The sequence below is a fragment of the Pteropus vampyrus genome, unplaced genomic scaffold (assembly GCF_000151845.1).
Source record: "Pteropus vampyrus isolate Shadow unplaced genomic scaffold, Pvam_2.0 Scaffold146, whole genome shotgun sequence".
Taxonomy (NCBI): domain Eukaryota; kingdom Metazoa; phylum Chordata; class Mammalia; order Chiroptera; family Pteropodidae; genus Pteropus; species Pteropus vampyrus.
Window position 1 is genome coordinate 152,673 of NW_011888927.1, and position 8,722 is coordinate 161,394.

General features: G+C 31.2%; 1 protein-coding gene across 6 annotated transcripts in view; it reads right to left on the reverse strand.

The window, feature by feature from the left end:
- CARF (calcium responsive transcription factor) overlaps window positions 1–8,722 on the reverse strand; it is a 76,927-nt gene that overhangs the window by 46,647 nt on the left and 21,558 nt on the right. For 3 of the 6 annotated variants that reach the window (XR_002782496.1, XR_002782493.1, XR_002782495.1), the window contains 3 exons: window positions 3,878–3,998; window positions 2,724–2,853; window positions 1,832–1,916 (listed from right to left, as the gene is read on the reverse strand). Coding sequence is in view for 1 of the 6 variants with exons in the window: in XM_011369126.2 (XP_011367428.1) it covers window positions 1,832–1,916; window positions 2,724–2,853; window positions 3,878–3,998; window positions 7,491–7,718; window positions 8,151–8,219 (633 nt within the window). In the remaining 5 variants the exon portion in view is untranslated. Of the gene's footprint in view, window positions 1–1,831; window positions 1,917–2,723; window positions 2,854–3,628; window positions 3,696–3,877; window positions 3,999–7,490; window positions 7,719–8,150; window positions 8,265–8,722 lie in introns of those variants that run through there. The other 3 variants (XR_002782494.1, XM_011369126.2, XR_002782497.1) reach the window with 2 other exon arrangements.

Below are 8,722 nucleotides of genomic sequence, written 5' to 3' on the forward strand. Positions count from 1 at the left end.
AAAAACCCTCATCAAACAATAACAATAGTAACTTTGGGAAACAACTAGAAAAACTATAACTAACAAAAACTGTGGGAAAAAATGTTACCATATACACATAGGACTTAGAAAAGCATCAACAGTGATAATGTCCTAACAAATGCAATACATTGCATCATTAGATTTTGTTATTAGAAATTTTCTTAAAATATTAAAGCTGAAGTAATGTTTTTCTTTCCCATATTTTTAAGATTTGTTTTAAAAAGTGAAGCATTTTAAGAGTTAAATACTTATTACATCATGTATGGTTTATATATGGAGATGTTATATAATAATGAACAGGCCAAGCTAGTAAATAATTAAAATCAGTAATGATAATGAATACTAAAGGATTTAAAAAGATAAATAAGTAAAAGCTGAAATAGCCATTTGACTATTTATAGAAAAGATATGTAGGACTTACATTGAGATTTGAAGAATAGTTAGAAAGGTAAGTAGAAGAAAAAATACATATTAATAAATGGAGCTAAAAATGAATGAAAGCAGAGATAAAGGAAGATTCTGAAATGTTTGTGGAAGGTAAGACTAGCCTAACAAAAATGAAAAGATGTGTTGGAGGGGTGGCTCCAGAGTGTAGCGGTTAGTACATCTGCTTTACATGCAGAAGGCCCTGGGTTCATGCCCGAGGTGGAGCCAAGGACCACACCCTGGTGCGCCAGACCCTCCAAGTAGGCCAGGTGTGCCAGGTCGGAGTTCCAGTTCTTGGGGGGAGACGGCAACATCCGTAGGTCAGGGGTGGAAGTGGGGGGAGGAATTAAAGAATGGGGGGAAAAAAAACTGTGTTTTAATAAAAAAAAAAAAAAAAAGGTATGTTGGAGAAAAGCAGGAAATAAAATAGGACAAGATAGGGTGATATCAGATTATGGGAGATCTTGAAAGCTAGCTACAGTAGCTAGATGATATGGTAAAAATAATACTGAACTTAGTGGGCTGTGAAACATCACAATACAATCAATATCTAAAAGCAAGTAGTTTTAGAAAACTATACAGTAAGGACCAGAAATGGAAGAATCAAAAAGATTAGAGGGAAGTCTATTACTATAATTAAGTTCAAGATAATAAAGGTCTATGGAAGAGAAGCCTTCATCCCACCGCACCCCCAAAAGAAGATACTTAAAGGAAAAACTAAAAGAATCAGATGACTACCTGAATATGAGAAAGAAAGAAAGCACTCTAAAACTTTCTGCCTAGGTATTTGTCATTACACAGACAAGGAAGTTAAGAAGTAGAGCTAGTTGTGGTATGGCAAATGATTCCTGTTTATGATACAGTGAATTTGAGGTGAAATCCAAGTAAAGCTTGAAAGATGTAGCTAGAGGTCTGAGATGAGAACAAGGGCAGAATTTAAAAACTGGTGATATTGATTTGGGTTATCATTTTTTATAAAAGTGATAGCTGAAAGTCAAAAAAGTTGATAAGCTCTCCAAGGGATAAAATGTGGAGAAATAAAACAAGGTCAAACAGTGAACCTTAAAGAATTTCCACTGACAATATGAAATGAAATAAGTGCAAGCAAAGAAAAGAAAATGAATGATAAAAAGGTAAAAAATAGAGAAACATGATGGCAAATTTCATAGAAGACAAAGAATTGCAAGAGAAGAAATGATAATGAATTGTAAAGGGATTTATATGATTTCTGCTTTAACAGAGTTTACAGTCTGTGAATAGATGAGATCAGATTTAGCATAAACATGAACAAAATATTACTGATATAGCCTATTTTAATTGTACTCAAAAGTGGACATTTTGGGATGAATTGTAGTTATAATCAAGTGAAAGTTTTTTAACTCACCTCACAGCTCCTGAGACGGCAGGCCCATATAGGTGTGTTAGAAGAAAGTGGCTGCAGAGGAGCCAGAAAGGGTTCTTCAAGAATTCTGGGATAGGGAGAAATGTATATAAATACATATTACAAATTACATACGCAGCATTCAACTACTTTATTCTCTTAGCTAGGGCCAAAGACACTATATTAAGGTCATAATAAGAAATTATAATAATAATGACAGATTGATCTAATGAGTATATTATGATTTTAATCATTACTATTTTAGTAACTGCTAAAGCAAAGATCTGTTTATTTTTCCAAATACCAATAGTTTCAAAAAATTGAAGTATTTTCTATCTTTATCTAAGAGTTCATTTTGTATTCTCATTATATAATCATTTTCATTTATCAAAAACTGAACTAATGAAACATTCAGGTGACTTCTTGAGAATAACATAATATTACGTCAAGTTCTAAGACTAAATGTCATATTGTAGCAATTTAAAAATATTTTCAAAGAACAATTAAAAGAATATGAATATTATAAAAACCATGTCTATATTTTCCTAAATTATTATACAGTATTATTGTAAGACAAAAATGAAAGCTGAAATAGATGTTAACAAAAAACATTTTTAAACACTTTACCACAGAGGAATTAAATGCTTAAAAATATGATGAAACCATTAAAAATTTTGTAAACTAGGATGAATATTTCTTTATTCTAAAAACTCTTAGTGTCAGATGTTTTCAGGTTGCTTCAGAAGATCACAGGCAAATGTCACTAAAAAAAGTAGCACTTTGGACATTTCCTGAATTTCTGATCTTTTCTATAGTTAGCCAGCTTTAGATGTAATAAGTTTAAAAAATGTTTCCATGGCAATATCAAAAGACGAACTCCCTCCCACTGACTCACCTGGTCACTGTCTTTTTGGACAATGTGAGAGATGTTTGTGGATGAAGAATGTAACTACTGTTATTGTCTGCTAGAGCATCCACTTTTACAGTTGGTAAGTTTCTGTCGCTGGGTTTTTCTTCAGAGGCATCTTAACAACAATAACAAGAACAAAGCAACATTAATATCTTGAATAAGACCATGAGAATGTAACTAAAACTCATATATTTGAAATAAAGGGAAAATACACTCTGAAGCTAAAGATAATAAACTTACAATGCTTTATTGAGAATTTCTCTGATAAATTTGTTTACTTTCTAATTATAATACTGAAATTCTGTAATTATGTTTTTGGAACTTAAATTGCACAGTCGGGACATAAGAGTGGTATAAGTAATTGTTATATTAACAGTTTCACAGTATAACAGAAAAATGTAAAACTGACTTTTTGTTCTATACTGTTTATAATATTTTCTGCAAACTATGTTTTTTCTTAAGTTTATTTTATTAATTTGACTATTAACAAAAACATAGAATCATAACACTAAGGTAAAAATATCTACCCTGAATCGTTAACTATGAATGAACAACAAAACAGTGTAGCTATGATGTTAGAAAAGAGATTCAAATAGATGGAAAAGCAAGGGAAAGAAAAGGAAGAGAACTAATAGGGATATTAAATAGGTAAAGAAAGAATAAATAAAAAGAAATAGGGACTATGAGTCTCCTTTCTGAATCCAAAGGAACAAAGGAAAGAAAAGCAAAGACAAAAGAATCGTTAAAAAAAGTAAGTCACATGGCTAACAATAATATTAATAAAAATACAAATGTAAAATCTTCTCCAGTGGCTATTAGCACTATATCTTGTTATTGTTGCTGTTATTATTACTGCTATTATAATTAAGAAGAATTTATTTTATGCTCACTGGTCATTTGGGAGGAAGCAAGAGTCAACCAGCTTCACAGAATTCCAAAATGAAATAGACAGCTAACCTAGACAGGAGTTGAAAAATGAACTTGAAATTTATTTGGGCTAAGAAACTTTTTCTAATTATTCAGTTCACAATCTTATCCAAAGAGATCAATTTTACCCTGACTTTTATAAGGTGATTTTCCTAAATATACATTTGTTCTTTAAAACATTCTAAAATCCCCTATATCCCATTATTACTCACCCCGAGGACTGTTCACATCCACAAGCTGCCCCTGAGGTATAATTACTTGTGCCATTCCTGTCTGGGTAGATGGAATAACACGAAGCACCTGTCCATTTTCTGATGGGCTGGCAACTATCATCTTGGAAACATTAAAAAAGAAATTAAATGCATAAGCCTACAATAATTTAACAGAATGACTATTTAGATTATTAAAGACATGTCTACCTCTATAGTTGATACTATTATTTCCCTTATTTTATAGATCAAAACACTGAGATACATAAAAATATTTTCCAAAGTCTCACAATTGATAAGTGGTGAAGCTAGGATTCAAAACAGGCGCTTTGACCCTATTTCCTATGATCTTAACCACCCATGATCTTTATTTTAATTAGTTTAAAAACAGTGATTTATTACATGTCTAATTAAACAGGATTTATTTTTATATCCCTACATTTATATATATCCTGTCTTGGTCAATAAGGAAAACTAATGAGTCCCAAAAAGTGTATATTTATTGAAATTTTTTTTTTTTTCAGTTTAACCACTGAACCCATTGCCCCAAATTTAGAGGAATATCAACTTTTGAAAAGGCATCTGAAGTTGAAGAAAAATATTTTAGCCTATTAATTGAAGATACAACTAATATATGAAAATAAGTTTATCCTATATTTCCAGACTTTTTATACACCCTGTAAACTTTATTACCTGACATACTACTTCCTACTGACACAGTTTCACATGAAGTCTGCTGTCCTCAGTTCTCAATAGTGCAAGGAACTCTCCTTAACCATTCTTACCCACTTTCCTAGACTTCCCTTCTGCTAAGTAAAACTTGAAAACATTGCTGATGCCTGACAGAGATTGCATTCCTCCTTTTAAGAGGGTCATTTGAAAAAATTTTAATTTAAGAAAAAGTAAATAAAAAAACCAGCCTCAACAAAGTAGAATGCTTCAAATACAATCATAAACAGTTTCTAGGAATTAAGAGTAGGAATTGTTTCCCAGCCTGCAATGTTTACCAAGTTTCTTGTGGGAAAAAAAATATCTTCCCATACTTATCACTTCAGCATGAAAAAGCAACTGTAAACTCTGTGTTACATTTGTTGAGTGCATACTAAGTGGCAGAACTTTACATGTATTACCTTGTTTAATGTTCATCAAATATATATGAGGTATATATATTTTATATATAAGAAAACTGTCATACAGACATTAAAAGTCATACAAGGTAACACAGCTCCACAGAGGTGAGCTGAAATTCAAACCCAAGCTGTCCAAATCCTTTTAATCACTACTCTGTACTGCTTACCTGTATATGACGATGTTATTTAAACCTTAAAAAAGGCAAAAATAAAACAATACAAAATGGACTTTAAAAGGCAATGGTAATAATAATATTTTTAATATTTTACTCCATATAATGTGCTGTGGTTATTTTTAAACCTAAATAAAACACATATATTTATAATTTACTCAATCATATGAAAAGTTCATAATTAAGACTGATCAGTGGAATGTCCCCTTAATTTTGAAACGATGTTTCCCAAGCACAGTGGAGAAGAGTCTCCTCCATTTTTTCTCCTTCACTTATTCTACCTGGTACCTAAAAAACTATTTTCAATTCATGTAATTTGATAATAATCTTACTTTACCCATTTTAATAAAAAGCTAATTACCTTTCTTCTTTACTATGAAGACAAACATAGCTTTGAAGAGTCATCTGCTGCAATACATTCTATTTGAGGCAGACCACGAAATTATAAGAAAATCTTGACTGAATATTTACTGGGCTCTTTGTGTACAATGTACCTAATAAATCCAAAATACCATCCCCACTTAACTCTAAAACCTCCACATTCATTTCATATTCACCCCCTACAGAATTTTTACTAGCTCCTTGATAGCTTCTATATAAAAATAATATTTAAAAAAAAAAGGCATCTCTTTCAAAAAGCTCCACTTGATGGGGAATGTTGATAAAGGGGAAGATTATACATTTGGTAGGGGGACAGGGGATAATGAGAAATCTCTTTATCTTCTCCACAATTCTACTGTGTACTTAAAACTCCTCTAAAGTATAAAGTCTATTAAAATAAACAAAAAAACTCAAAAGTTCCACTAAGTTTATTAGAATATCACCACTTTCTGATCTCTGGTTTTTTGAAGAAATTACTTTCTTACACTCTATGTTTCTTACATTTATTTCCATGCTTCATGCCACATGTTTCCTATTTCATAGTTTTAAATAACCTTCTGATCATCTTCTACCCCACACAATGTTAAATAACCTGTATAATCACTTTGTATAGAAAGTTTACAACAATTACAAAGAGAACTCTTAACTTTTTTTTAGAATCAAACAAATAAACAACCTTAACATCCTTTTTCAGAAAGTTACCCTGTGTAAAATGCTAACCCTTCATATATTTAGACCACTTGACCCTTCTATCAGAACATAGAGACTTTCTAAATGTCCTGAGAGAATCTAGAATAAGTGTCAAATAACAGGAGAGATTGCAAAAGTATTTCATTCTGGACATGAAATATTAAAATGTGTTGGTTCACATCTAGATTATTTGTTGCATATTAATCTCTGCTGGTGATGCAGTATGGTTACAAAAGCCTACCCTTACTTTGCATTTCAGTCCTGAAGCAGACCCAGAAATTTCTTGAGCCTGAACATACACAAAAAGCCTCACTTGTCTACACTTAGCCACATCTCAACCAAATTACTATCAATGCCAGAATTTAGCTGGATTATAAGGGCACAAAAGGACAGAAATTAACTCTAAAATGCTCTAGACTAGAAACAGAAACAAGGATTAATTTTTGGTAAAATGGTTGCTTACCTGTAGTATAATTTATAACTAAAAATATAATTTAAAAAATATTTTTATTATGAAATTAATAAATGTTCATTGTAGAAAATTTTAAAAATACAGGTAAACAAGCGGTAACATTACTCTTCATAATATTACTAATCTAAGTATGTTCCTATTCATCAGAAAGCAAGTTGGAAGTTTTTCTCAGTAATTTCCTCTCTTTAAATCAAAACCATCTCTCATCTATTCAAACTACAAACTTAGTTTGGTCATTAATACTTTTAGTTAACAGTTTAAAGTAGTATTTTCATCATTGTTATTCATATGACATATATATACCTACAAAGATCAGTCAAGTTATGCTTTATTTCCCTTATACCATTGCTACTTCCACTGCTTTTTCTTTAAGAAAGCACACTAGCACATGGAATGTAAGTCAGGGGCTGAGATAGTGATAAAGCAATAACCTTGAGTTGTACAAAATGTATGTACAAAAAATTAATGTAAGTTACATGTAGACTCTGGTACCTTAGCACTAGTTACTGATTATATTACATTTCCAACTGATCTCAAAGCACCAGTTTGCCTAGAGAGTGACTGAGGACTATTGGGTTGAAGTACAATTTGTAGTCCTGGAAAGAAATCTTTTGAAATCCTTACATAACTTAAAAGTGAATGCCATGGAAACAGTATTTTTAAAGCAATGTAAGTCAACAGTGTCAAGAAATTAGATCATCTAGTAAGAAAATACAAATATATATTTACAAATGGCAAAAAAAAAATGGTTATTTATAAAATATACTCACCATTTGTGCATTAGAATCCCCCAATGACTGAAGTTCATATTGAATAGGTTGCCCATTTTGGTCCACTATGTGGAACTGCTCTGCAGAAAGAGTCTGTGCATGAGTCAGGGATCCTGGTATATTCTGTGATGTGAGTGAATTATTTGCTTCATGAGTAGTAAAGGGTAAAATTCTACTGGAACCATTTTGTCCAAAGGAAGGATCTCTGGAGTCCATACAAGCTGGATGCTTTGCAGAAGAACAAAACAAAACACTTCAGTGTTTGTAAAATATGCAAATTTTTTTAAAATGTAGAATGTTTATGATAAAAATGGAAAGACAATCATTTTTCAAATAATTATTCACTTTACATTTTGCAGGAGCTGTCAATTCACAGACTGAATTGCAAGCAGTTCTTAAGTAAAATTGAGTTTTATTGTATTTTATTTCAACTTTACTGAAATAAAATTGTCCATGGAAATGGAACCTACAATGATGACATATTTTTCCTTGTGCATAAATTTTTATGAATATATCATAGGATTAGAGGTAATAAAATGTTAAAATTCTTGAATACATTAAATATAACACTATTCCTTAAGCATAAAAAGTTATTAAAAGGCATGTTGCTTTCCCTTAGGATGGGAAAAAGTTCCCAGTTGAATCTCTACCTCAAATTACCTGAGAATCTGTTTTCGAATCTTCGGAATCATTATGGTTGACTACTAATGAATCATTAGACTGTTCCATGTTGATATCATATTCAATTCCATTTTCTTCTATTATTTAATAGCTGAAAGAGTTTAAATATCTGATCAACTAAAGCACTTAACATTTTTATAGAATGTTTGTCTAAATCTCTCATCTCCCTTACTCCGTTACCCTATACAATTTAGGTTAAATCCTTTCCATTCTATAAATAAGAAAATAATCATTTTTGTTTAATGTCTTGCCAAGACACCAGAATACATTTGAGGTGGAGCCAAGATTAGTGTTATGTAGTTCCCTCTTCCTGTCTTTAATTACACTCATATACTGGCTTGTTAAGATTGCTGTTACGTGACAGGTACTGTTATATGCTATACCCTTTCAAATACTTCTAAAATTCTCATTTTACAAAGATTTAACAGAAATAAAGCCTTTTATAAGTTAAGCATGCCCTATTGTAGCATTAAACAATTTTAGAAAAGATCTCTTGGTATAGATGGAGATTATATATATAATCATTCCACTTAATATTGTCTTGACAAGCT